Below are 27370 nucleotides of genomic sequence, written 5' to 3'. Positions count from 1 at the left end.
GATTTGAGGCATCGAGTGGAAAAGCAGGGAAGTTACGCTGAATCTTTATGAAGCTCTGGTTAGGCCCCAACTGGAGTATTGTGTCCAGTTCTGGTTACCACACTTTAGGGAGGGTGTGAGGATTCTTAAGAGGGTGCAGAGGAGATTTACCAGAATGATTCCAGGGATGGAGGATTTTAGTTACAGGGTTAGGTTTAAAAAACTGGGATTGTTCTCCTGAGAGCAAAGGAGATTGAGGGCGATTTAATGGAAGTATTCAAGATTATGATAGGTTTAGGTAAGTTAGACAAGGAAAAGCTATTCCTACTAGCTAATAATACAAGGACTAGGAAACGCAGATTGAAAGTTTTGGGCAAAAGATGCAGGGGTAATGTGAGGAAGAACGTTTTTACGCAGCAGGTGATAATGACCTGGAACTTGCTCACATGGCTGGTGGAAGCAGAAACAATCAGTGACTTCAATAGGAAGTTGGATGGACATTTGAGGGAAATAGACTTGCAGGGCTACAGGGATCGAGCAGGGGACTGGGACTGACTGAATAGCTCCATGGAAAGCTGGCATGGACTTGATGGGCCAAATGGCCTCCTTCTGCGCTGTAAATGACTCGATGATAAAAGGTCACAGATTTGACACATTAACTTTGTTTCTCTCTCCATAGATGTTACCCAAATCTCCTAAGTATATCCATCACTTCTGGTTTTATTGATTCTAGTTCACATCTCGGTCTTTTCCATGGATGGTACTTCATTATTTAAATTGTTCTATCTCCCCGCTCTGTATTTCTGATTCAAATACCACTAGATCTCGGTGCAAGAACTCCATTTGCTTCCGATCCAACCCCACACAATGCGATGCAAAGCAATGCAGAGCAAGAAAAGCAGCAGCAGGCAACCTGTCAATCAACCAGTTCAATGGGAATCAGGAGTGGAGAGGGGCGGGGAGAGGAGAGGAACAGCAGAACGGCAGCTACGCAATAATGGACCTGCAGCCAATGGTGAAGGGGTGGAGGCGGGTTCAAATTGAATGACCATTCAATGACAGCGCACCGTCAAATCTCCGCACCAGCCAATCAGCATCCGGGGCAGGCGAGCCAATGAAAGTGAAGAGGAGGCGGGATTTCCGGCGGCTTCCTGTCTCTGTCCCCTCCCCCCCCCCCCCACTTTCTCCTATACGGCGGTGGCCGGGAGAGCGGTGCTGCAGTGCAGCTGAGACTGTTATTGAGAGCGGACCGGGGCAGGGGCTCATGGTGACGGATACAGCGTCTTTATAAACACACCACCGTCCTGGTGTGATGTGTGAGCCGGACAGGCGGCTGGAGACTGTGCCCGGAGGATGAGGAGAGGCCGGCCCGGGGATATGGACATAGGCAGTGTACAGGCCCGCAGCCCCCTCCTCCTCCTCCCCCCTACCTGCTGCAGATAACTCCAGCAGCTCAGCCTGACCCACACACAGAGCAGTCACTACAGAGACAGTCAGCATTCTCCCTAGCTTTCCTGTTTTTTATTCTGAACCCTCCACCCACAACATTAGGATGTTTGCAGTGAGGATTGTCACTGCTGACTACTACATGTCCAGCCCTGTCAAGGGTCTGGACGTTTGCTTTTCTGAATTCCGAGAGAGTGAGGTGACCAGAGTCCCCGTGGTTCGCATCTTCGGGCCAACGCCTGTAGGTAAGCTGGCCTGGTTTGAACTGTTTTTGAAATGTTACACTGCAGTACTTCCCTGCTGAGGCTGCAGAGTGGGTGCCTGTGGTCTCGGATTGAGCGCTTGCCATTTTGTAAAGCCCTCATTGCAAAGCACGGGCAGCCATGAAGCAAAGGGCTGTCTGTAATATATACGCATATATTGTCGGTGTGTGTGGCTATATATAATTGTGTGTGGGTATATATAGTTGTGTGTGTGTGTATATATATATATATATATGATTTATTTATATATTTGTGCTTAAAATGTGCATGGCCACCCACAGTGATGCACACGCAATGGTGTTACCCCCCCCCCCCCTTGTGCTCATCTAATGTGTTGTCAGAACCGTGCTCTCGTGTTTTCACTGGCAGTTTAAAACAGAAATCAAACCATTTAACGGTTCTTATTTTCTTCATCCTCCATGTATTAGTTTTAATTTGCTTTTTGTAGTAATTGTTGACTTTAGTTGCCATGTTTACTGTAGAGTATCTTGCATATTTGACTGGTCAAAGCCCCACTGCACTTGTCAGATAGTGATCTGTTGTAGATGTTAGTTGTATATTTACTATTATAGGGTTAAGGTGATAATTTTCCATGGCTGTTGTTTGAACGTGTTGGGCCATATTTTGTCAAAAGGCAATTATTTTTTCCAGAGGATCTTGGGAAAGTCCCCTTTTAAGTGAAGAAGTATTGAAGATGGAATAAATTGCTAAAATCTGCAGATTGCCACCTTGCTCTGATCTGAACATTCTTGCTTTCACATTATGCATTGGAACTGAAGAAAATGCGCTTGCAGCAAAATATCGTTATCAAGCTAGTCTTATAGTCTATCTTGTTGCTAAGTAGAAGTTTCATTCATAAAATTAGCAACCACTATTTAATGGCAACCTTACATTCAGTTGATGAAATTAAATCTTTTAGATCCTCGCCCCCGAAGAAAATTTAATTTCACCATTATTGAGTGACTATTTATTTAGAGCACAAACTGGTTTGTAGTTTGAGTATGTGCAGTACAGATTATATTACGTTTAGTGAATTTGTGCAAGTTGCTGAATGCAGATAGTATTAAATTATTGAATCCCAACTTTAGTTTGCTGAGTCAAAAATGCCATCGTGTGAGTAGCTTTTAAAGTATCTTGTGCTTTTCATCCATTTTAATATCTTGCTCTTGCAGACTATAGTTACTGTAATGTCACAATATTAACCTGCAAGCATATATTATGCAGGGACATTCTAGATTGTAGATTTTCCTGAATTCCATGCTGCTAATTGAAGCTGTTGTGAAATTTTTTTGAAACTATTGAATTTTTGAGTTTGTGACAGTGTTTGGGAGTTCCTGCATGTGTCTGTTTTAAATTGGCAGCTAATAATTGGTTGCAGTGTGTAGTCTAAAAGTGACAGTGTGGCTGAAGAGTTCAGAATGAATTGTAGAAATAGATTGAAGTTTTTTTTCCCCTTTCCATGAAATGGAATTTTGTCCATCAACTTCCCTTATCTGGTCGAAACTCATAACCTTTCCAATGAGAGCAGAGCTCTTCTTTTGTTGACTTTTGCTTGATGCCTCTTTATTTGTGGTTAGCCAGCAGGAGGCGCAACTCAAATTGATTTGTGAGTATATTCACTTCATATGTGTTTCAAGACAAGAAATCTTGCATATAACATTCAGTAACTGTTACCTGACTAAACTCGTGTAATGTAATTTGGGTACCTGGAATGAATTATTTGAATCTTCTGCTTGAAGAGGTGTTGCAAAATTTTAGACCTCGATGTATTTTGCTCTGGTTTCAGTTTTGTTGAAAAACCACCAGACAGCAGTAAAGTGTGTGTTCTTCATATTGGCTTTCCATTGCCGAATTGTAGAAATTTATTGTCTTCATTATCTTCATAAAATGTAGTTTCTCTATATTCTTCCTTTTCCTTTTACTTCGCTCCGAAATGTTGCGACTAAGGGGGTGATTTCCTGGGCAGTGACTCTGATACCTTACCCAGCAAGTATGCAAAACCTTTTTTACGCAAGTGGCTGTGCAATGCTAATGATGAAGTAGAGATTGTCAACATGCAGGAATAAGTTGAGATAGGTGAGTATCTTGAGGGAGTTGAGATATATGGGGACAGTGTGCTCATGGGATTAGGCCTATTACCTGTGTGCAGGATAAACATCATTATGGACTGATTGGGCCAAATTATCTATTTCTGTATTGTAATTTAGTTGTTTTTGTCCACCACTTTTCACGACTGGATGTGGCAGGACTGCAGAGCTTTGATCTGATCCATTAGTTGTGTGCTTCCACTGTTTAGCATGCATGTAGTCCTGTCTTGTAGCTTCACCAGCTTGGTACCTCATTTTTAGGTATGTTTGCTGCTGCTCCTGGCATTCTCTCTCTCTCTCCTTGAACCAGGGTTGATCCCTGCTTGATGGTAATGGTAGAATGAGGAATATGGTGGGCCATGAGGTTACAGATTTTGATTGAATACAGTTGTCCTGCTGCTGATGGCCCACAGCACCTCCATGGATGCCCAGTTTGGAGCTGCTAGATCTGTTCTGAGTCTATCCCATTTAGCACAGTGGTAGTGCCACACAACACAATAGAGGGGTTTTGTTTCCACAGGACTGAAATGGTCACTTCTACCAATACTGCAATGGACAGATGCTTTTGTGGCTGGTAGATAGGTGAGAGTGAGGTCAAGTAGGTTTTTCCCCATGTTGGTTCTCTCACCACCTGTAGCAGGCCCAGTCTGGCAGATATGCCCTTCAGGACTTGACCAGCTTGGCCAGTAATGGTGCTACCGAGCCACTCTTGATAATGGTCATTGAAGTCTCCCACCCAGAGTACATTCTGTGCCCCTGCTGCCCTCTGTGCTTCTTCCAACTGGTGCTCAACATGAAGAAGCACTGATCGATCAGCTGCGTTGGGGTGTTAGGTGGTAATCAGCAGGAGGTTTTCTGCCCATTTTTGACTTGATGCCATGAGACTTCATGGTCTGGAGCCAATGTTGAGGCCTCCCAAGGCTACTCCCTCCTTACTGCTTCCAACTCTTAGACCTCTGAGCATAGTCAGATCCCCTCTAGTCATGCAAAAGCAAAATACTGCAAATGCAGGAAGTCTGAAGTATCAACAGAAAATGCTGGAAATTTTCAGCAGGTCTGGCAGCATCTGTGGAGGGAGAAACCGTTAACGTTTCAGGTCTGTGGCCTTTCATAGATCTGTTTCGATGAAAGGTCATTGACCTGAAATGTTAACTCTATTTCTCTTTCCACAGATGCTGCCAGATAAACCTCTAGTCATGGCTTCTCATATCCCTGTACCACCAGCTTAGCATTCAGCCAAGAATCCATCCTCAACCCACTCTTTTTCACCTATGATCTGCACCGCTTCACAATTATCTGCAGCTGTAGTGTCAACATCCGTATCTATACTGATGATAGTCAGCTATCCACTATCTCTCTTGATCCCTGCATTGCTTCTGTGGTGTTACTGCTGGTCTGACATCCATTCTTGTATGAACTGCAGTTTCCAGCTAAATGTTTAGACCTTTGCCATTACCTTGACCCCTCCACCAGTAATTCCATTCTCTTTCTGGGCTGCTGAGCATCTAATTCCATATCAAAACCTGCCTGTCTCTACCTCCAACACTTTCTGCCTTCACCATTGCCAGATCCCATTTTCTTCAGAAACCTTAATTCAGCCTATGTCACCTTCAGATGTGGTTACTTCAATGTTCATTTTGCCACCCTTCTATTCTCCACCTTCCGGTAATTTCAACTGATCCAAACTCTGATGCCCGTATCTTGCTTTTCCATCACCCTGGGCTAATTTTTTTTTTAGATTAGAGATACAGCACTGAAACAGGCCCTTCGGCCCACCGAGTCTGTGCCGAACATCAACCACCCATTTATACTAATCCTACACTAATCCCATATTCCTACCAAACATCCCCACCGTCCCTATATTTCCCTACCACCTACCTATACTAGTGACAATTTATAATGGCCAATTTACCTATCAACCTGCAAGTCTTTTGGCTTGTGGGAGGAAACCGGAGCACCCGGAGAAAACCCACGCAGACACAGGGAGAACTTGCAAACTCCACACAGGCAGTACCCGGAATCGAACCCGGGTCCCTGGAGCTGTGAGGCTGCGGTGCTAACCACTGCGCCACTGTGCCGCCCAATTTTCTCCACTATATTTATGGTATCCATCTTGTTTAAATTTTTTGACTTATCCTGGATTAGTTTTATGACACTTGTGAATTAAATGGAAAATATGTATGTACAGCAAGTTCCATTTATTATGTTTCACAGAAGGGTGCCTTTGAGCAGTTTACAAGGTGGAGAGGCAATAATGCAGTTAATGAGGAAAGATTCATAAAGGAAAACCAAAAGTGCCATTAAAAGATTGATTTTAGGAAACTTGAAGATGTGGAGTGAACTAGCAAGCCAAGATAGCAGGTTTTTGTCAACTGTTTCCAAGAGCAGAGGGATATTAACTTAAAGCTTGGCCTCTGGAGTTCTGGGGGTGTGAGGGACAAACCTTAATCTGGAGTCAAATCACACAGGAATTGCAAACTGACATGAACATATACACCAGAAGATGAGAAAATGAGGGAAGAAACTTCCAAGTGAACAGGTGCCCTTTTATTTGGAGACAAAATCATCCATGGATTCCTCACATTTAGCATCAGAGTTGAAAATGAAGCTTTGGAGGATTCCGATGTTTTGGATTGTTCTTGCCTTCCAGGATGGGAAACTGCGTTAGTTTTTAAACAGCAGACAGAATGCTCTGGTGAAGAGAGTCACTAAGCTAGACTGTCAGATATCCTTTGTTTTTCTCTGTTAATTCTTCAATTAAGTTGGTTTTGTTGTGATTTCTGGGATTGAATCAGCATAAGCAATAATGCAGCTGCATGTAATGATTCTGTTTTGTGCTGGCAACCAACACGAGTTATAGAGCAGAGTAAAACTAAGGCTGCATATTTTCTTTTGCTTTACATTTCTTATGAAATCAGGGTGAGTATAAGTGAGTGAATTAATAAGAGTAGTAGCACAGAGCAGGTTCAGAGGCATTAATTGAAAATTAATAGTTTTAAACAAGTGTCAACACAATATGCCAAATGAGAAATATTAATTCATCGGTTGGAAACTTGCATTAAACTTTTAATGGAAAAAAATCCTACAGTTAACTTTAAACGAAAAACTGGCAGCCAAGATGGCCACTGCAATTTGCCTCTGAAACAGCTTAGAACATTCCAAGGCCTCCAACAGGAGACACAACTCTGAGGAGCTGGACCCAGAACAATGCTGTTAAGTAATTGAATTACCCAGGATTGCTTCATTAGCATGGCATTCAAGCTGATCCTGACACATTGACTTTCAAAGAGCAAACCCCTCCAAGTGTAACTACTCTCATCCTCGGGGCTATGGAGTCAATTCTGAACCTTCTATGTCATTAGAAGGTTCCAGAGAATGCATAGAATACAATGGGATGCAAAAGTCTCTGGCTAGGCCAGCGTTTATTGCCCATCCCTAATTGCCCTTGAGAAGGTGGTGGTGAGCTGCTTTTCTTGAACGTTTGCAGTCCATGCGGGGAAGGTACACCTACAGTGCTGTTAGGAAGGAAGTTCCAGGATTTTGATCCAGCGACAGTGAAGGAACAGCTATATAGTTCCAAGTCAGGATGGTGTATGGCTTGGAGGCAAACTTGGAGGTGGTGTTCCCATGCATCTGCTATCCTTGTCCTTCCAGGTGGTAGAGGTCGCAGGTTTGGGAGGTGTTGTCTAAGGAACCTTGGTACATTGCTGCAGTGCATCTTGTAGATGGTACACACTGCTGCCACTGTGCGTTGGTGGTGGAGGGTGTGAATGTTTGTAGGTGGGGTGCCAAGCAAGCAGGCTGCTTTGTCCTGGATGGTGTCAGGCTTTTTGTTGTGTTGGCGTTGCACCCATCCAGGCAAGTGGAGAGTATTCCATCACACTCCTGACTTGTGAATTGTAACGGTGGACAGGCTTTGGGGAGTGAGAAAGTGAGTTACTCGCGCAGGATTCCGAGCTACGGTATTTATATGGCTGCTCTAGTTCAGTTTCTGGTCAATGGTAACCCCCCAGAATGATAGTGGGGGATTCAGCAATTGTAGTGCCATTGAGTGTTAAGGGGAGATGATCAGATTCTTTCTTGTTGGAGATGATCATTGCCTGGCACTTGTGTGGTGCAAATGTTGCCACTTATCAACCCAAGCCTGTCTTGCTGCATTCCTACATGAACTGCTTAGGTGTCTAAGGAGCCGCGAATGGTGCTGAATGTTGTGCAATAATTGAACATCCTCACTTCTGACCTTATGATTGAAGGAGGGTCATTGATGAAGCAGCTGAAGATGGTTGAGCATCAGACACTACCTTGAGGAACTCCTGCAGTGATGTCCTGGAGCTGAGATGATTGACCTCCAACAACCACAACCATCTTCCTTTGCACAAGGTACAACTCCAACCAGCCGAGAGTTTTCCCCCAATTCCCATTGACTCCAGTTTTGTTATGGCTCCTTGATGCCATACTCGGTCAAATGCAGCTTTGAAATCAAGGGCAGTCACTCTCGCCTCATCTAAGTTCAGCTCTTTTGTCTGTGTTTGAACCAAGGCTGTAATGAGGTCAGGAGCTGAGTGGCACTGGCCGACTAGAAACTGAGCGTCAGTGAGCAGGTTATTGCGAAGCAAATACCGCTTGATAGCACTGCCAATGACACCTTCTATCACTTTATTGATAATTGAGAGTAGACTAATGGGGCGGTAATTGACCGGGTTGGACTTGTCCTGCTTTTTGCGTACCGGACATACCTGGGCAATTTTCCACATTGCTGGGTAGATGCCGGTGTTGCAGCTGTACTGGAACAGCTTGGTGAGGGGTGCGACAAGTTCTGGAGCACAGGTCTTCAGTACTATTGCCGGAATGTTGTCAGGGCAGTATCCAGTGCCTTCAATCGTTTCTTGATATCACGCGGAGTGAATCGAATTGGCTGAAGACTGGCATCTGTGATGTTGACTTCAGGAGGAGGCAGAGATGGATTACAAAGATGGCCGAGGTTCCAGGTTGTGTTTGAGTACAATTCTGCTCCTGCTGATGGTCCACAGCGCCTCATGGATGCCCTGTTTTGCATTGCTAAATCTGTTGGAAATCTATCCCATCTAGCGTGGTGGTCGTGCCATACAACATGATGGAGGGTATCCTCAATGTGAAGGACTGTGCGCTGGTCACTCCTGCCAATACTGTAGTGGACGGATGTATCTGCGGCAGGTAGATTGGTGAGAACGGGGCCAAGTATATTTTTCCCTCTTGGTTCCCTCACCACCTGCCACAGACCCAGTCTAGCAGCTATGTCCTTTAGGACATGGCCAATTCGGTCAGTAGTGGTGCCACCAAGCCACTCTTGGTGATGGAAATTGAAGTCCTCACCCAGAGTCCGTTCTGTGCCCTTGCCACCCTCAATGCTTTCTCCAAGTGCTGTTCAACATGGAGGAGTATTGAGGGCTCCCAGGGCACTCCCTCCCGACTATCCCGCTGTGCCGCCACTTCTGCTGGATCTGTCCTGCCGGTTGGACAGGGCATACTCTGAGATGGTGATGGCAGTATCTGGGACATTGTCTGTAAGGTATGATTTGGTGAGTATGACTATATCAGGCTGTTGCTTGACTAGTCTGTGGGCCAGCTTTCCCAACTTTGGCACAAGTCAAATGTTGCCCACATGTTAGTAATGAGGACTTTGCAGGGTCGACAGGGCTGGGTTTGCCATTGTTTCTGGTGCCTAGGTCGGATGCCGGATGGTCCGTCCAGTTTCATTCCTTATTGACTTTGTAGCGATTAGATACAACTGAGTGGCTAGCTGGGCCATTTCAGAGGGCAGTTAAGAGTCAACCATATTTCTGTGGGTCTGGAATCACCTGTATGCCAGACCAGGTAACGACAGCAGATTTCCTTCCCTAAAGGACATTAGTGAACCAGATGGGCTTTTACAACAATCGACAACGGCCATCATTAGATTAGTTTGTTAATTCCAGATTTTTATCAATTGAATTCAAATTCCAGCTTCTGTTGTGGGAGTCGAACCCATGTCCTCAGAACAATATCCTGGGTTTTTGGGTTACTAGTCAGTGACAATACCACTATGCCACCACCTCCCGTCTGTCCATCTCTGAAAAAGCTGGGAGTTTCCTGGCACAAAGAGACAAGCAGTAACTGAAACTGCAGCAGCAGAAAGCCTGTATGCCCAGCTCTCTGCCCCTCGTTCCAGAAACATCAAGTTTGAAAACCGTCTGCGACGATGGTCCCTGAAAGCCTACAGATTGTTAGAGACTGGGGGAAGAGAGCCAGCTACAAGAAAATCCTGAGCCAAGCTGGCCAGCTACAAAATGCACTTTGACCAGCCGAAGGCGTCAAGAATGCAACTTCAGCCGGAAGACCAGCAAATCATCAAAACTCTCAAACTGTATTTAATTTTGATTTATTCTGGACTCTCCTCCAACCCTAAAACCTACTTTCCGCTCTGAAATCTATTTGTGTGTGTGATTCTCGTGTGAATATGTAGTGTATTTTTTATTTTTAGCTCGGGTTTAGATTAAGTATAATCTCACCTCTTTATTGTTTAAACTCAAGAAAACCTGTCCGATTGGTTCTTTTATGATATTAAAGGTAAAAAGTAAAACGCTTACTCAGGTGACCAGCAAGCCACTGTTTTTTAAAAAAGGAATAAAATCAGTTGTGATCAAATAAGAGGAAGGGCATGAGAGGTGAGTGTGACCCCCCTCTTCACCTGGTTGTAACACAAGGTACCAACTAGATTCTAAAAGAGGGAATTAAGTTTTTTTTTTTAAGATCATGGATGGGCAACTGCGACCTGTTGCTTGCAATTCCTGCGCCACGTGGAACTTTAGGAACTTCACGTGTCTTGGGTGACTATGTATGTAGAAAGTATCACCAGCTCAAGCTCAGGATTTCCGAGTTTGAGGGACGGCTAGAGTCACTGCAGAGCATCAGGGAGCAGGATAATTTCCTGGATCGTACTTTCCAGGAGGTGATCACCCCACAGGCAGCAAGAGTTCCAGATACCAGCAGCGTGGCCATCTGGAAAATTAGGAAGAGTCAGGAGGTGCAGGAGTCTTTGGAGTGTGTACAACTCTCAAACAGGTACGCTGCATTGGAGACTGCTGGGAGTGATGCTACCTTCTAGGAGTGCAGTCCAAACCATGGCAACAATGGGCAAGGGACTGTACAGGAGGGAACAGAAAAGTGCAGAAATGTAGTTACAGGAGATTCCATAGTCAGGTGGACAGACTAGCATTTCTGCAACTGTTGTGAGCCCCGCGTGGTGTGTTGCCTCCCTCGTGCCAGAGTAAGGGACATCACTGAGCGGGTGCAGGATATTCTGCAGGGGGAAGGGAGTGAGACAGAAGTGGTGGTACACGGTGCCAATGATCTAGTATTGAGGTCCTGTTGTTAGACTTTCAGGAGCTAGAATAGGACCTCGAGGGTAGTAATCTCTGGCTTACTTCCAGTGCCATGTGCTATCGAGAGTAGAAATAGGAAGATGGGGAGGATCGACGTGTGGTTTGAAGCTTGATGTAGGAGGGAGGGCTTCAGGCTATTGGGGCATTGGGACCAGTTCTGGGCAGAAAGCACCTATTCAAAAGGGATGGGTTGCACCTCAACAGGACTGGGACCAACATCCTCATTGGGAGGTTCGCAAGTGTGGTTGGGGAGAGATTAAACTAAATTGGCCGGGGGGATGGGCACCAGCAAATAGAAGTAGAAAAGAGTAAGGTGAATGAGTGTGTTGGGCAGTACTAGAGAAGGGAGTAGTTCCATATTAGAGTAGATTGAGAAGGATGACTAGGAATGCAAAGACTGAATTACAATGCATGTGTGTAAACACACAAAGTGTGGTGAATAAGGTTGGTGAGCTACAAGCACAGATAGCAGCACGGGAATATGTAGAGGTAATAAGGGAAGCGTGGCTTAAAAATAGTGAGGACTGGGTGCTTAATATACAAAGATATAAAAAGTTCAGAAGCGATAGAGGTGGGGTGGCATTTCTGATTGAGGAAGACCATTGTAGTGTTGGAAGGAGGGATGTCCTTGGGGGAAAGGACAGAATCCACTTGATTAGAGTTAAGAAGCAAAAAGGCTATGATCATGCTACTAGGAGTATTCTATAGACATACAAATACTGAGAAGAAAATCTACAGGGAAATCCCAGATGTGCAAGAACTATAAGAGTAGTGATATTGGGGGACTTTATTTATCCAAATTATCGATTGGGATAACTTTAGAGTAAAGGGAAAGGAGGGGGAGGAGCTTTTAGATTGTGTTCAGGAGAACTTCCTTGATCAGTATGTTCTTGGCTAAACTGGAAAGGAGGCATTTCTGGATCTGATACTGGGAAATGAGGTGGACCAAGTGTCTGGGGGATGGGGGGGGGGGGGGGACTTGGGTAAGAGCGATCATTGTGTCATAAGGTTTAGACTCGTAATGCAGCAAACCAAGGAATGATTTAAGGTAGAATGGCTAGATTGGAAGAGGCTAATTTCAATGTGATGAGAAGGGATCTAGCCAGGATAAAATGGAACCAAAGACTGAGGAAGAGCTGTATCGAAACAAGGGGTTATCTTTAAGGAAGAGATGCATCAGGTACAGACTAGGTACGTTCCAACAAGGGCGAATGGTAAGGGAACCAAAAAAAGGGCTCCTTGAATGACGCGATAGAGATTATGATAAAACAAAAAAAGAGGGTGTATGGTGCATGTCAGCTGAACTAGTGAGAACTAGGTCAAATACAATAAGTTGAGAGGGGAGGTGAAGAGGAAAGTAAGACTGGCAAAGGGAGAATGAGAATAAAATGGCAGTTAACATAAAAAGGAACCCAAAAATCTTCAACTGACATGTAAGTATTAAGTGGGTAGTAACAGGTGTGGTGGGACTATTGGGGACCAAGAAGGTAATATATGTTTAGAGGCAAAGGGCAAGGCTAGAATAATTGAGTACTATGTATCAGTGTTTACTAAGGAAGAGGAATTTGACAAAATATCAGTAGAAGCAGAGAGAGTAGAGGCAATGGATAGGGTATAAATTGAGGAGGTAGGTACGAAAAGGCCAGCTACACGTAAGGTAGATAAGTCACCTGGTCCGGATGGCTTGCATCCCAGGTTGCTAAAGGAAGTGGGGATGGAGATAGCAGAGGGACTTGCTGTAATTGTCCCTGGATATGGGGGAAGTTTCAGACAATTGGAGGGTTTTATTCAAGAAAGGGTGTAAGGACAGTCCTAGCAACTATAGGTCAGTGATGGGTAAGGTTTTAGTAACAGTGAGGGGAAAAAAAATCAACAGACATTTGGTGAGGTTCGAGTTAGTTTAAGGAGAGCCAGCATGGATTTGTAAATGCCGATCATGCTTGACTAATTGAATTTTTTGATGAAGTAACAGAGAAGGTTGATGAAGGGAATGCAGAGATGGATTTTAAGAAAGCATTTGATAAGGTACCATATAAAGGACGGTTAACAAAATTGAGGCCCATGGAATAGGAGTGTCAGTGCCAGTTTGGATTAAAAAAAAAATTGGCTGAAGGACAGAAAACGGCGAATTGTGATAAATTGTTGGTTTTCAGACTGGAGGGCAGTGATGTTCCCCAAGGGTCAGTGCTGGGACCACTGCTTTTTTTTTTGCTATATATAAATGACTTCGATCTTGGAATACAGAGTAGAATTTCAAAATTTGCTGATAATTCCAAACTTGGAGTGGCAAACAGTGAGGATGATATGAACTGCCTCCAATAGGGCATGGTTAGGCTAGCAGAATGGGCAGACAAGCAGCAGATGGAATTTAATACTGACTAGTGTAAGGTGATGCGTTTTGGCAGAAGCAATAGGGTGAGGCAATATAAACTTAATGGCCCAGTTCTAAAGAGTGTGCAGGAACATGGGGACTGGGGGTGCATGTGCATAGATCTTTGAGGGTGGCAGGACGTATTGAGAGAGTGGTTAGCAAAACGTTTGGGATCTTGGACTTCATAAGTACAAAAGCAGGGAAGTTATGCTGGATGTTTATAAACCTCTTGTTAGGCCCCCACTGGAGTATTGCATCCAGTTCTGGTCGTCGCACTTTTGGAAGTAGGGTCCTTGAGCGGGTGCATAAGAGATTTACCAGAATGATTCCAGGCATGGGGGATTTTAGTTGCATGGTTAGATTGGAAAAGCTGGGGTTGTTATCTGAACAAAGGGGATTGAGGGTAGATTTGATAGAGGTGTACAAGATTATGACCGGCTTAGATAAGTTAGACAAGGAAAAACTATTTCCACTAACTGATGTTGTAAGGACTAGGCGGCACAGATTGAAAGTTTTACTTTGAGCAAGAGACGTGGGGACTATGGGGAAGTACTTTTTTTACGCAGCGGGTGGTAATGACCTGGAATTCACTGATTTTCTCCACTTCCTCCACCCTCAAGGACAGTGATTTCAAAAGAAAATTGGATGAACACTTAAAGGAAATAAATTTGCTGGGCTATGGGGATAGAGCGGGTGAGTGAGACTGACTGCATTGTTCTGTGGAGAGCTAGCATGGACTTGATGGGCCGAATCGCCTCCTATGTTATAAATGACTGGTTATGAAATTTGATTTGGTGATCATTCACAGCAAGAATGTGATACTTATGCATAATTAACTTCGTGATTGTTGAGAGCAACTAAAAGCAAGGACTTGCATTTATACATTGCCTCTTAAAGTGATTCATGACCAATTAATTACTTTTAAATTGCAACCACTGTACATAGGTAAAATGTAGAGGTGATATCACAGTGGGACTAGAAGTTTGGCAACTTGTTAGGGGTCTCTCTGGCAGACAATAATCGGACCCAGGTAGGTCTGCAGTACTTCTTGGCATTGTTGATTGAGTCAGGATCACCAATGGAACATGGAGGGTTAGACCTGTCACTAAGCACTGGGATTCTTCCCCAGTAACAAAATGTGTTATGTGGCCCTTTAGAAAGCTACCAGTGTTAGCTTTGTGCTATTCTGTGATTTTAACTGGCTAAACACCAGCCATACCTAGTTGTACATGTGTGGCAAAAACTATTCCTGATCTACACTTCACTCTCTGGATTACCATGTGGTTGGGATGGAAGGGTGGTGGTTCTAAATATGGAAGCGAATTCCAAACTGGCATTGTATGCAAATGATTGTGAAGCTCTGAACAGGACTCAGTCCTGATAGTGCATTTACACATGAAATCTTGGAGATCTCTCTGTTGCTGTAAATCCTTAACACCCATGGACATATAGTATGTTGGTTTACCATGTTGAATTTGAACTCTATCTCATCCAATTTTCATATATGCTTCCAGATATTTCTGTTAAGTTAGTGTTTTTATACTGTCTGTTTGCTATGTATTGCTATCTGTGCAATTAAGTAGATTTGTTACCAGCTCACTATTCTATAATCAGTATATAAATGTGGCCTGATGTGTTTCGGTCTGCCTTTGTTTTTCCCTTTCCCAGAATTCATGTTTGACCTATTTATATAGTGCCTTTTAATGTAGTAAAATGTCCCAAGGTGTTTCACAGGTGTGTTATAAAACAAAATTTGACACCAAGTCACGAGATACTAGGGCAGATGACCAAAAGCTCGGTCAGACAGGTAGATTTATGGGACTTCCTAAAGGAGGAGAGACAGAGAGGTTTGGGGAGGGAGTTCCAGAACTCACTTGAGAACTGAAGACACGACCACCAATGGTGAAGTGATGAAAATCAGGGATGCTCAAGAGTTCAGAATTGGAGGAACAACCTGACAGTGTAGAACTTGGAAACGTCTTCACTAGAAGTGCTGAGTGGATGATCCATCTTTGCCTCATCTTGAGGTCTCCAGCATCATAGATTCCAGTAGAATCATAGAAAGTTTAAGGCACAGCAAGAGGCCACTTGGGCCATTGTTGTCTGTGCCAGCCAAAAAACGATCCATCCGTTCTAATTCAACCTTCAAGCGTTTGGTGCATACCCAGACTCCTTTTGAATGAGTTGAGGGTCTCTGCCTCAACTATCCTTTCAGGCAGTGAGTTCCAGACCCCCACCACCCTCTGGGTGAAAAGGTTTTTCCTCATGTCCCCTACAATTTTTCTACCAATCACTTTAAATCTATGCCCCCTCGTCACTGACCTCTCTGCCAAGGTGAATAGACCCTTCACCTCCACTCTATCCAGGTCCCTGAAAATTTTGTACATTTCAAACAGATCTTACCTCTGCCTTCTCTGTTCCACGGAGAATAACCCCAGCCTATCCAATCTTTCCTCATAGCTGCATTTTTCCAATCCTGGCAACATCCTCGTAAATCTCCTCTGTACCCTCTCTAGTGCAATTACATCCTTTCTGTCATGAGGTGAGCAGAACTGCACACAGTATGCAAGTTGTGGCCTAACCAATGATTTATACAGTTCCAGCATAACCTCCCTGCTCTTGTATTCTATTCCTTGGCTAGTAAAGGAAAGGATTCCATCTGCCTCCTTAACCACCTTATCGACCTGTCCTGCTAACTTCAGAGATCTGTGGATATTCGCTCCAAGGTCCCTTACTTCCTGTACACTTCTCAGTATTTTCCCATTAATCGTGTATCCCTTTGCCTTGTTTGACCTCCCCAAATGCATCACCTCACACTTCTCCAAGTTGAATTCCATTTGCCATTTTTCTGCCCATCTGAGAAGACCATCAATATCTTCCTGCAGCCTCCACCTGTCCTCACTATCTACCGCACGGCCAGTCTTTGTCATCCGCAAACTTCTTGATCATGCCCCTTACGTTTACGTACAAATTGTTAATATACATCACAAAAAGCAGGGGACCCAGTACGCTCGCGCTGTCACGTTCTCCCAAGCCACCGGACCCACAGAAGACACGAAAACCTCGAGAGAAACTGCTCCGACATCAGAATGAGTTGAAATGTGAACTGGGCCCCAAAGAATTGCAAGACTTACCGGCAACCTCAGACTTCGCATTGAACTTAAAGGACTGTAACTACCAGATATTGCCTCAATCTTTTCCCCTTTATTCCTTCTACTTTTTCTGTCTCTATCTGCGTGTGTTTGTCGTGTCGTATATTCGTAGTCGGTGATCGGATTAGAGTTTAAGATTAATAAACTTTACCTTGTTTAAAATCTAAGAAAACCTGTCTGAATTGATTTCTTTGCCTTGCAATTGGAAAGCAGTGAACAAGGATTCACTTGGGGAGCTAAAACATGGTGTTTTAAAAAAAAAAATTAAACCCTGTTACGGTTAAACCAGGCAAAGGCTGAGACCCCTCTCACCTGGTCGTAACAGCAGGGACACAGGAGCAACCCAAACCCTCTTACTGGGGAAAGATATAAGGTTTCCACCAGAGAGCACTTTGAACTATAAAGTTTTAGTTAATGGAATTGGCGGGGAGTATATATATACACCTTTGTATAAAGTATGCCTAGCGAGTGACTTAAAATCTGGGATAGTAACTGTAGGTTTTGTCCAGTTTACCAGTAAAGGGAATTGATCTCCTAGGAAATGATTTGGCAGGATCAAAAGCATCAGTTTCTCCTATAGATACAGAGGAACCAAGTGAAATAAAGGAAACGGAGCAATTACAGGAACAAGTTCCAGGAATATTTCCTGCATGTGTAGTCACCCGAGCAATGGCTAAACAGGATCCATTGTTGGAATCAAAAGGGGCACCACAAATAGATAACCAAGTATCTGAAACCTTATTTGGGGATTTAGATAATCCAAATGAGATGTTTAACAGATCATCTATCATTGCAGCACAGCAAGCTGATCCAGAGATCTACCAAATAGCACAGACGGCTCTGTCAGAAGCTGAGGCGAAAGGAGTTCCGGAAGGCTATTATATGGCAAACGGGGTTTTGAGGAGGAAATGGAGACTGCCTCATAGGACTGCCGACGAACACTGGACAGTTGTTGAACAGATAGTGGTACCACCTAAATATCGACCAGGATTATTAAGGTTAGCACAACATTCCTTTTGCAGGACATAGGGGAATTCGGAAGGCCAAATTACACATAAGCCAACATTATTACTGGCCAGGTCTTACAAGGATGTAAGACAATTTTGTAGGGCATGCCATACCTGTCAAATGGTGGGAAAACCACACCCTACCATAAAACCAGGGGATGAAGTATTAGTTTTGTTACCATCACAGGGAGAACCATTAAAAGCATGGTTCAGTGGCCCTTATAGAGTGATGAAATGAACGGGTAAGGTAGATTACTTGATTGACACTCCTGATAACTGGAAGAAGAACCAGGTGTGTCACATTAATATGCTCAAATAATATTACTGCAGGGAGGAGGATAAGCCAGTACAGGTCTGTCAGATAATCGAGACTGTGAAGAAGGAAAAGGTTCTATTATGGATGAAAATGGAATAGTTTAGGTCAGATGGTTTCACAGGTCGGCGCGACATCGAGGGCCGAAGGGCCTGTACTGCGCTGTAATGTTCTATGATAGTGAGGATGAAGCAGAAGTAGGCCTAGGAAATTCTCAGATTGAACCTCCAACTATCTGATTAGCGAATACAGAATGGCTAGGAAAATTAAACAATAGGCTTTGACACTCAAAGGCAAAACAGCGTGAAGTCCTAACCAGGATTTTCACAATGTTTCAAAAAGTTTGTAGGGATAAGCCGGGTTGTACAACCTTAGCCACACATGTGGGTATAGGGGGAACCATTCCTTTAAAACAACAACCTTGCCGCTTATTTATTTATTTAATTTATTTATTTAGAGATACCGCACTGAAACAGGCAGGCCCTTCGGCCCACTGACTCTGCCGATCAAGAACCACCCATTTATACTAACCCTACAGTAATCCCATATTCCCGACCACCTACCTACACTTGGGGCAATTTACAATGGCCAATTTACCTATCAACCTGCAAGTCTTTGGCGGTGGGAGGAAACCGGAGCACCTGGCGAAAACCCACGCAGTCACGGAGAACTTGCAAACTCCGCACAGGCAGTACCCAGAATCGAACCCGGGTCCCTGGAGCTGTGAGGCTGCAGTGCTAACCACTGCGCCACTATGCCGCCCTGTCTGTCTGTGGTCCAGACAGACAGACCCAAGTGGAAGCAGAGGTACAATGCATGCTGAAGGGCAGCTTTTTGAACCTATTCAGGACAGCTGGAATTCACAGGTGGTCTTGATATCTAAACCTGGTGGGATGGCTCAAACTTGCATAGACTCTAGAAAAGTAACTGCGGTAAAGAAGGTAGAATCCTACTCAAATTTTCATTTAAAGGACTGTATGGACAGAGTGGGCAACACAACGTGTCTTAGAGACACATGTGTTGGAGGGATACTGTCAAATTCCTTTGACACCCCAGGGTAAGAAAAAGTCAGCTTCTGTTACACCGGACAGGGTTTTCCAGTGTCAAGTGATGCCACGTAGGTTAAGGGATACTCGAGAAAATTCTCAGAATAGTGAACTCAGTAGTGGTTAGTGCTCCTAGCTGTGCAGTTCACCTGGCTGAGGGGATGGACAATATGGACACTTGGAAGGAAAACGAAGAACTGGAAGACCAATGCTTGTAAATTTGAAATGGGTTAAATGGGACAACCTTTTGAAAATTTTAAAGCTGAAAATGTTCTGGTGGAACTTGCTGTAATCTTACACTTTTCTCTAAAAATGGTATGTCTGTAAATGTGGGAAAAAGTTGACTTTTTTCAATTTGTATTTTTTTTTACACATTGTGGTGAAATGCATTTCAGGAATGGCATTTCATTCCGCTAGGGGCGGAGGTGTTATGATCCTGTTGTTTTTTACTTTTCCGGGAAGTATGCGGTGTGCCTTAAGGCTGGAAGAGGATCAGTACTGCTTTAAGACAACACATTCCGGGGATTGAGTCAAAGAATGCATTCTTGTTGCCGTAGGATATAGCCACTGAGACTGAGGTTAAATATACATTGTTGCGATTGATGTTTGAAACTCGCTGCAAAACTGGCTTTTGAGACGCAGTTAACAGACGCCTGGGCCAGCATGAGCCTAACAGAGTTCTCTGATAGTTTAAACTGAAGGAAGGTGAATTTTAGACTGATCACTTTTTCACCCCTCAAAATTCTAAAGCCAGATTGACTCATTTAAGTGTTTGCAAGTTGTTTATCGGCTGAGGTCATCACTGGACGAAAGAGGAGCTGCAGTTTCGGATGTTGGACATTTTCTTTTCCCCCATCGGACGGTGAGGACTTCAAGCAACCTAGGACTGTTCCACATTGGAAGATTCCACTTCGACAGGGGTGTAAATCTGCAAGGACACTAATTTTTCTATTTTAAATGTTTATATCTCCGTAGTGTTTAAGAATTTAGTTTTTCTAATTAAACAGTTAATCTGTTGATCTAAAGACACCTGATTTGTTTAGCCTCATTTGGGGGTTAATAGATGGTACAATTTGGCTGGGTCTTTCTTCAATTTGGAAAGTTTAAAATGATATGTTAGGCGGCCTGCGGAGGGTGGGACTGAATCAACAAAGTTTCTCCCAGCACAATCAGAATCATATATTTTGATTGGGAGCTTTGTCTTGAGCGGTCGGTCGTAACAAAGTGAAGAAGCAAAAGATGTCCCTGGATTAGGTGTAGATGGAAGTACTTTTTGAGGTGTAGTCAATGTTGTAGGAAATGTGGCAGTCCATATGTGCACAGCAAACTCCCATGAATAGCAATGTGATTATGACCAGATAATCTGCTTTTGTGATAATTTGAAGGATAAATATTAGCCAAGACACTGGGGGATAACTCCCCTGCTTCTTTTCGAAATAGCGCCACGGCATCTTTTGCATCCACCCAAACAGGCAGCTGGGGCCTCAGTTTAATGTTTCATCTGAAAGCAGTTCTCTCCGCGCTCGCTCAGTACTGTGCTGGAGTGTCAGCCTTGATCGTTGTGCTCAAGTCCTGGAGTGGGACTTGGACCCAGAACCTTCTGACTCAGAGGTGAGAGTGCTACCAACTGAGCCAAGCTGATGCTCTAATGAAACTGAGGGTGAGCATAAAATAGTTCACATTCACCAATTCCTTCTTTCAAGCAATCTTTAAGGAGGTTTTAGAGCTGAATTCCCCAAATTATTTGAAGGGTTGGGAAAATTTTAAAAAGAGTATCTCATTACTTTCAATAAAAGGCTGAACCTGTATATTCACACAGAACGGTTTAGAGGGAATCATCTACCAGGTGGATGATGATTTGACCCATGGAGCAAACCAAGAAGAACATGACACAAGGGTAAGAGCGGTATTACACAGATTACAAGAGGCTAGTCTCACGTTAAATGACAAATGTGTATTCTCACAGTCGACAGTGAGGTTCTTTGGCCACATAATTGATGGATCTGGCATCAAGATAGGTCCACGGAAGATGAAGGCATTAATGGATTTCCCAGAGCCAAAGCACATAACAGATTTACAGCAATTCATGGGTATGGTTAACCAGGGAAGGAAATTCCTACCAGATCTAGCCACTGTTGATAGGTCTTTACGACACTGCTAAAGAGGTTCTGGGGAGATGGCCAGAAATTTTTTTCGAGAAGATCAAGGAAATGCTAACTTCATCAGAAGTATTAGCATTATTGCAGCAGACGCATCAACAACAGGATTAGGTACAGTCTTGTTTCAGATTCCAAGAAGATGGATGATGCAGGCCTGTGTACTTTGCTTTTCGTTTGTTGACAGAACAAGGGTACATAGTAATTGCGCGGGAGGCATTACCAGCAAGATAGGCATGTGAGAAATGTTTGGACTATGTACTGGGCCTCAAGATTGAAACTGACTACAAGCCTTTATCAGCCGAGGCATAGAATATAAGAGAAGGGAGGTTATGATGGAGCTGTATAAAACACTAGTTAGGCCACAGCTGGAGTAGTGTACACAGTTCTGGGCACCACACTCTCGGAAGGATGTGATTGCACTGGAGAGGGTGCAGAGGAGATTCACCAGGATGTTGTCTGGGTTGAAGCATTTCAGCTATGAAGAGAGACAGAAAAGGCTTGGGTTGTTTTCCTTAGAGCAGAGACGGCTGAGGGGGGACCTGATTGAGGTGTACAAGATTATGAGGGGCATTAATAGGTTAGATAGAACAAAGAAAATTACAGCACAGGAACAGGCCCTTCGGCCCTCCAAGCCTGCGCCGATCCAGATCCTCTATCTAAACATGTCGCCTATTTTCTAAGGGTCTGTATCTCTTTGCTTCCTGCCCATTCATGTATCTGTCTAGATACATCTTAAAAGACGCTATCGTGCCCGCGTCTACCACCTCCGCTGGCAACGCGTTCCAGGCACCCACCACCCTCTGCGTAAAGAACTTCATCCCCCCCCTAAACTTTACCCCTCTCACTTTGAACTCGTGACCCCTAGTAATTGAATCCCCCACTCTGGGGGAAAAAGCTTCTTGCTATCCACCCTGTCTATACCTCTCATGATTTTGTACACCTCAATCAGGTCCCCCCTCAACCTCCGTCTTTCTAATGAAAATAATCCTAATCTGCTCAACCTCTCTTCATAGCTAGCGCCCTCCATACCAGGCAACATCCTGGTGAACCTCCTCTGCACCCTCTCCAAAGCATCTACATCCTTTTGGTAATGTGGTAAGATAGGAAGAAACTTTTTCCCTTAGCGGAGGGGTCAATAACCAGGGGGCATAGATTTTAAGGTAAGGGTGCAGGAGGTTTCTAGGGGATTTGAGGAAAATTTCTTTCACCCAGAGGGTGGTTGGAATCTGGAACGCACTGCCTGAAGGGGTGGTAGAGGCAGGAATCCTCATAACATTTGAGAAGTATTTAGATGAGCACTTGAAATGCCATAGCATACCAAGGCGATGGGCCAAGTGCTGGAAAATGGGATTAGAATAGATAGGTAGGCATGGCTGGCACGGACATGATGGGCCGAAGGGCCTTTTTCTGTGCTGTTTACTTCTATGACTCTAAGAGATGGGTGAAAAATGTGATTTGGCATCCTGAGATGGGTACTAGAACAAGAGGGCATATAAAAGTACAGTTTTAGGATAGCAATCAGGAAGAAATTCATTGAAAGTATGATCGACATTTGAAATACTTTTGGATAGCATAGTCGTATGTTCCAACTGCCAGCATGACCAAAATGGTGGGTGTCCATAAGCTATTCGACTACAACAGGCACCACGTAAGACCTTAATCGCACATACACACGGACAGCAGGTGTTAATTGAAGGCAAGTTTTCCCAAGTTTTCTTTTTACTGCTCTGATTTTTGTTAATGTTGAAAGACGTTTGATCTGAGATGCATGCCAGTTTCTTTATCAATGGTACAATTCCCACTTTACACAGAAGCCTGGATCAACCGGGTGATAATGGGTGGCAATGAACTGTAAAGTATTTGAATCATCATGTTGAAATGGTTTTGATGTTTTACTATAAAAGCAGCACTTAATTTTTTTCCCATTCTTGTTCAAACACACGCTCCCTTCAACCTGGCAAACGAACAAACAAGCACTATACTTTCATGTATCTCCCTTAGCACACCTGCTAATGTGTGCAGCCTGAGGTAACTGCTACCTTTTGTGCCTCAGCTGTGCTCCTGAGAATGGCACTGTCGGTAGCAGAAGTTTCCTGTGGGGAACTATGCACAAAGCTGTATCTTTCAACTTTGAGGTACAATGTCTGAGTTCTAATCCATTTGCTTTGAGGAGAATATTAGTAACCTTGCTGTGAATCATGTGTTAATGATTGCTAATGAGTAAACAATGTAAAATCGAGGAACCATTTGGCTTAGTACACTTGCTTCTGAGTCAGGGTTCAAGCCTCACTCCAGAGACTTGAGCTCCAGGTTTCCAATTAGAGCATGACTACCCGAACTGAACCCGATGGTCCCGACAACGGGTTGGGTCGCTCTTCCGGGTCCGGCGTTCGGGCTCGGGTCAGGTGGGACCGGGTTGGACACACTATCACAACCGTGGCTTCCATGTTAATGTACTTTTTAAACAACCTTTCAAGTCCAGTTACAGTTTTTTTAAGCTTGTGCAGATGAGCAATAAAGTGAAAAATGGAAGCTAGGTTAACTGATGGTCGGGTCAGGCGCAGGAAAAAATGAAAGGAGTTGGGCCGGGTTGGGCTGTCGTTGGATGTGGTTCTGTCGGGCTCTGGTCGGGTTTCATTTGCAGACCCGAGCCGGCCTTTGCTTCCAATGTCAGTTTGGGGAGGGGTCATTCATAGGATAGGGTTGTAGGAAATAGGAGCAGGAGTAGGCCATTCGGCCTGTCAAGCCTACTCCATCATTCAAATAAATCATGGCTGATCATCTACCTCTACACCATTTTACGCCACTATCCCCATATTCATTGATGTCATTAGAATCCAGAAATCTATCGTTCTCTCTTGAACATACTCAATGATTGAGCTTCCACAGATTCATCACCCTCTGAGTAAAGAAATACCTCCTCATCTCAGTCTTAAATGGCCTGTCCTTTATTCTGATACTGTGTCCCCTGGATCTAGACTCACCAGCCAGGGGAAACATCCTATCCACGTCTACTCTGTCACGCCCTGTAAGAATTTTAAGTTTCAATGAGATCAGCTCTCATTCTTTTAAACTCTAGAAAATACGGGCCCAGTTTTTGCAATCTCTCCTTCGAAGACCATCCCAACATTCCAGGGATTAGTCTGGTGAACCTCCGTTGCACTCCCTCTATGGCAAGTATATCCTTCCTTAGATAAGGAGACCAAACCTGTACACAATATTCCAGGTACAGTCTCACCAAGGCTTTATACAATTGCAGCAATACATCTTTACTCTTGTACTCAAATCCCCTTGCAATGAAAGCCAACATATCATTTGCCTTAATTGCTTGCTGAACCTGCATACCAACTTGTAGTGACTCATGAACAAGAACATTGAGGTTCCTTTGGACATCAACACCTCCCAACCTCTCACCATTTAAGAAATACTCTGCCTTTCTGTTTTTTCTACCAAAATGGATCACCTCTCACTTATTCACATAATATTCCATCTGCCATGTTCTTGTCCATTCACATAACCTTTCCAAATCCCCTTGAAACCTCCTTGCATCCTCCTCAAAACTTAGATTCTCATCTAGTTTTGTGTTATCAGTAAATTTGGAAATATTACAATTGGTCCCCATATCCAAATCATTTATATAGATTGTGGATAGCTGTGGCCCAAGCACTGATTCATGCGGTGCCCCACGAGTAAGAGCCTGCCATCCTGAGCCATTTATTCCTTCTCTGCTTTCTGTCGGTTATCCAGTGATCAGTCCATTGCAGTATATTACCCCAATCCCATGTGCTCTAATTTTGTTTACTTGCCTCCAGTATGGGCCCTTATCAAAAACCTTCTGAAAATCCAAATACACCACATCCACTGGTTCTCCTTTATCTATGCTACAAGTAACATCCTCAAAAAAATCTCCAAGTTTGTCTCTCATTTCCCTTTCACAAATCCATGTTGACTCTGACCCATCATATTATTCACCAAATGTCCAGTTATCTCATCCTTTATAATAGATTCTAACATTTTCCCTACTACTAACGTCAAACTAGCAAGGCTATAGTCCTCCGCTTTCGCTCACTTCTTAAATGGTGGGGTTACATTTGCTACTTTCCAGTCTGCAGGAACCCTTCCAAGATCTATAGAATTTTGAAAAATAACCACCATTGCATCCACTATCTCTATAGTCACCACCTTCACTACTCTGGGATGTAGCTCATCTGGTCTAGGGGATTTCTCAACTTTCAATCCAATAAATTTTTTGAATACTACCTCTTTATTGATACTAATTACTTTCAGTTCCTCATTTTTGCAAGTCCCTTATTTCCCTAGTATTTCTGGGAGATTTTCTATATCTTCCTCCATGAAGACAAACACAAAGTAATTATTTAGTGTCTCTGTCATTTTCTCGTTCACCACCACCACAAACTCTCCTGTCTCCGCCTGCAATGGACCCACATTAGTTGTTGCTAATTGTTTTCTTTTCGCATACCTAAAGAAGCTTTTACTGTCTGCCTTTGTTTCTTGCTAGCTTACATTCATAATCTCTTTTCCCTTTCTTTGTCAGTTTCTTGATCCTCCTTTGTTGGACTCTAAATTGCTTCCAATCCTTGGGCTTACCACTTTTTCTGGCGACCTTATAAGTCACTTCCTTTGACCTAATGCAACCTTTAACTTTTATTCACTTCCTCATCTTAGAGCTCAGCTGGAATAAGGAATGTTGAATGGGGTCTCCAATCCTGGAGGACCTCAATTTCTGCTATTACTCTTTCTCCCTCTACCCCAATGAATGAACTGAGCTCTTAATACAGTATTAAGCAGGGCATTCAATATTAACTTGTGTATTTAGGCTGTAAAAATTCAGAAAGTTGAGCATGTTTTCTCTTTGCACGTCAGAATGATACCTTGCGAATGTGACACCCTTATTCAAGAAAAGGGTGCAAGGACACTCCTAATAACTACACACCAGTCAGTTTAATATTCCTTAGATTCAGGAATGGTCCTGTCAGATTGGAAGTTGGCAAATGTTACGCCGCTTTTCAAGAAAGGAGGTAGAGAGAAAACAGGGAACTGCAGGCCAATTAGCCTAACATCAGTCGTTTGGAAGATGCTGGTAACTATTATTAAGGAAGTCTTAACATTGCACTTGGGTAAGCATAGTATGATTAGAATGTCAGTTTTACTGAAGGGTGATCCTGTTTGACAAATTTATTAGTTTTTTGAGGATGTAACTAGCAGGGTAGATGAAGGGGAACCAGTAGATGTATACCTGGATTTCCAAAAGGTATTCGATAAGGTACCATATAAAAGAATAATAGGCAAGATAAGGGCTCATAGTGTTGGGGGTAATCTATTAGCGTGGATAGAGGATTGGTTAACAGGGAGTAGAGAGTGGGCATAAATGGGGCATTTTCAAGTTGGTAGGCAGTGAATAGTGGAGTGCTGCAAGGATCAGTGCTATTTACACTCTATTAATGGCTTGGATGAAGAGACCGAGCAATGCATCTAAGTTTGTTGTTGATACAAAGCTCGGTGGAAAGATAAGCTGCAGGAAGGACGTAGAGAGGCTGCAGAGAGATATACAAGCTGTGAGTGGGTAACAAGATGGCAGATGGAGTATAATATAGGGATGTGTGAAGTTGTTCACTTTGGTTGTAAAAATAGAAAAGCAGAATATTTTTTAAAAGGTGTGAAACTGATAAATGTTGCTTTTCAGAGAGACTTGGGGTACTCGTACAAGGAACGCACAAAGTTAACATGCAGGTGCAGCAGGCTATTAGGAAGGCAAATGGCATGTTGGCCTTTATTGCAAGGGGATTGGAGTACAGGAATAAAGAAGTTTTACTAAAATTGTAAAGGGCTTTGGTGACACCGCACCTGGAATACTGTGTGCAGTTTTGGTCTCCACATTTAAGAAAGGATACACTTGCACTGGAGGCAGTGCAGTGAAGATTTACTGCATTGGTCCCTGGGATGAGGGGGTTGTCCTATGATGAGAGGCTGAGTAAATTGGGCCTATATTCTCTGGAGTTTAGAAGAATGAGCGATTAATTGAGAGAGACACAAGATTTTGAAAAAGCTTGATCGGGTAGAAGCTGAGATTGTTTCTGCTGGTCAGGAAATCTAGAACACGGGGACACAGTCTCAGGATAAGGGGCC

The 27370-nt window shown here is 43.6% G+C and overlaps 1 protein-coding gene across 2 annotated transcripts in view; it reads left to right on the top strand.

Moving 5' to 3' along the window:
* The first annotated feature begins 1170 nt into the window (after nt 1-1170).
* rev3l (REV3 like, DNA directed polymerase zeta catalytic subunit) overlaps nt 1171-27370 on the top strand; it is a 282330-nt gene continuing 256130 nt past the window's right edge. For both annotated transcript variants that reach the window (XM_068027364.1, XM_068027373.1), the window contains exon 1: nt 1171-1670. In XM_068027364.1, coding sequence (XP_067883465.1) covers nt 1532-1670 — 139 coding nt within the window. In that variant the 5' untranslated portion in view covers nt 1171-1531. The remainder of the gene's footprint in view (nt 1671-27370) is intronic.

This window comes from Heterodontus francisci, chromosome 3 (genome assembly GCF_036365525.1).
Source record: "Heterodontus francisci isolate sHetFra1 chromosome 3, sHetFra1.hap1, whole genome shotgun sequence".
NCBI lineage: Eukaryota > Metazoa > Chordata > Chondrichthyes > Heterodontiformes > Heterodontidae > Heterodontus > Heterodontus francisci.
The sequence above is the reverse complement of the archived record's forward strand: the minus strand, read 5'-3'. Positions and strand labels throughout refer to the sequence as shown.